Genomic DNA, 1,753 nt, shown 5'->3' with positions numbered 1-1,753 from the left:
GGAAGAAAATACTGTAAGGCGACAGAAGCGCTTTCATCGTCAAAAGGTGCGTTCATCGCCGCCTTGAAAGCCGACGGCCGCCGTCATCGACGGCACACTATTTATTCCCTCAGTGCCCTTGAATGAAATACGATGCTTATTGATGTGTACGGGACGTGTGTATGTCCCCATTTTTCCCGAGTTATTGCTCCGCTTGGAGCTAGGAAAGAAGCTAACCGACTGGATTCATCGGCACAAGAGTCTCGTCGGTATGAAAAGACGAGACGCAGCCGAGAGTTGTGCTCAGATGGACGTGTTGTGCTGCCTGGCTTCGAGCTGGCGGTCTCCAAGGAGAAGCCACCCAAGGCAGTGAACTTGCGTCTCTCTGTACCGTCAGACTTCAAGGCATATCACCGCTTTGCCGACGAAGATCAGGTTGACGCTGTGACAACTCTAAATACCCGACAACCCTTGAAGAAAGGCAGTGGTGATGACCTCCACCACTGCCTTTCACCAATGACTGTCGGGTTTCGGGCTACTATCTCTGCGTCTATTGCAAAGAGATTTGTGTCGTCAAAATCGACTTTGGACGAGGATAAAAATGACGCAATTATTCCTGAACAACCTCAAGCTACGCTGTCGCGGAGGTCGCAGAGTTTGTGGATTCCCAAGTCACTTCTGTGCAAACGCTTCCACGTTAAGTGTGCCGGACCCACAGGATCTAGCGGAAAGGGTGATGAAGACGATAAAAAGCCAGACTTGTTTGATAAGGAGATTGTTCCGCATTTGATGGAATTTGCAGCCGATCGAGCTGCTCAACGGCAGTCAAAGGCTAGTGCAGGTGAGAGCTCGAAGTTTACAATAGCGGTCGAGTCCAATGAGGACAGAGATCTACCTGCACTGCCAACAGTTGAAAAGGCTTCGACAGACTTGCTCAAATCCATTTTTGAACCTTCGGACGAGTCGGAACTCAGTGAGGATGACAGCGAAGACGAAAGTGACGATGAAGAACGCAATGAGGTGCAAGTTGAAGCGAAACAACTGGAAAATCCAGCTAGATCAACTTCGAAGACTTTATTGTTGACGCGTAACTCAGTTGAAGGTCAACGACGTCAATTGAGCTCAGAGGATTCGAGTTTATCCGGTGAAGAAGGAAAGAAATGAGGATACGCGAGGCAGGAAGAGATCCGGGAGTGTTGACAATGTCTCCGTTCGAGAAGCTAAACGATGGAAAGAGGAAGAAAAGAAGAAGCGCAAAAAACATAAGAAACACCACAAACACCGCTCGTCGCGAGACGATAAGGACAAGAAAAAGGACAAAAAAGACCGAAAGTCGGATAAACATCGCTCGTCGCGGCACTCAAGGCGACGTCGAAGTCGGAGTGCGGAACGAAATTCTCGTAGTAGACGGCACTGATGTTCTCCAGTCGTATAAAGAGCTGGATAGTGAGTAGAAACAAAAATGAAAAAGCGATCACTGAAGATTCGAGTTGAGAATTGAGACTAATAGCACTTGCACAAGAAGCGAAGTCGACTGGAAGGCATGAGTATTAGTGACCTTTAGTTGCAACCGAAATGCATCAGGATTTGCAGTTGCAACCGGATATCCACGCCTTAAATTATGGGTTTAAAAACCGCCTTTAATCCAGTTTTTGGTTTCAGACGGATTCGGTATGATCCAGTATCACCGATATACATGTAATATATCGGTGATACTGGAAAAGACACATGAACTAAATATTATTTGGTTCATGTGTCTTTTCGCATATTTTAA

General features: G+C 46.9%; 1 protein-coding gene across 1 annotated transcript; it reads left to right on the top strand.

Annotated features, from left to right (window-relative positions):
• Window positions 1–132: 132 nt before the first annotated feature.
• PITG_02633 (uncharacterized protein) lies at window positions 133–1,396 on the top strand (the record flags this gene model as incomplete). The annotated part of the gene is made up of 2 exons (XM_002907495.1): window positions 133–820; window positions 1,215–1,396. The coding sequence occupies 2 exons, from the start codon at window positions 133–135 to the stop codon at window positions 1,394–1,396; spliced, it is 870 nt and encodes a 289-aa protein (XP_002907541.1).
• Window positions 1,397–1,753: the final 357 nt, after the last annotated feature.

Source organism: Phytophthora infestans, genomic scaffold, assembly GCF_000142945.1.
Source record: "Phytophthora infestans T30-4 supercont1.3 genomic scaffold, whole genome shotgun sequence".
Taxonomy (NCBI): Eukaryota; Oomycota; class Peronosporomycetes; order Peronosporales; family Peronosporaceae; genus Phytophthora; species Phytophthora infestans.
This window is presented reverse-complemented; position numbering and strand designations above follow the sequence as displayed.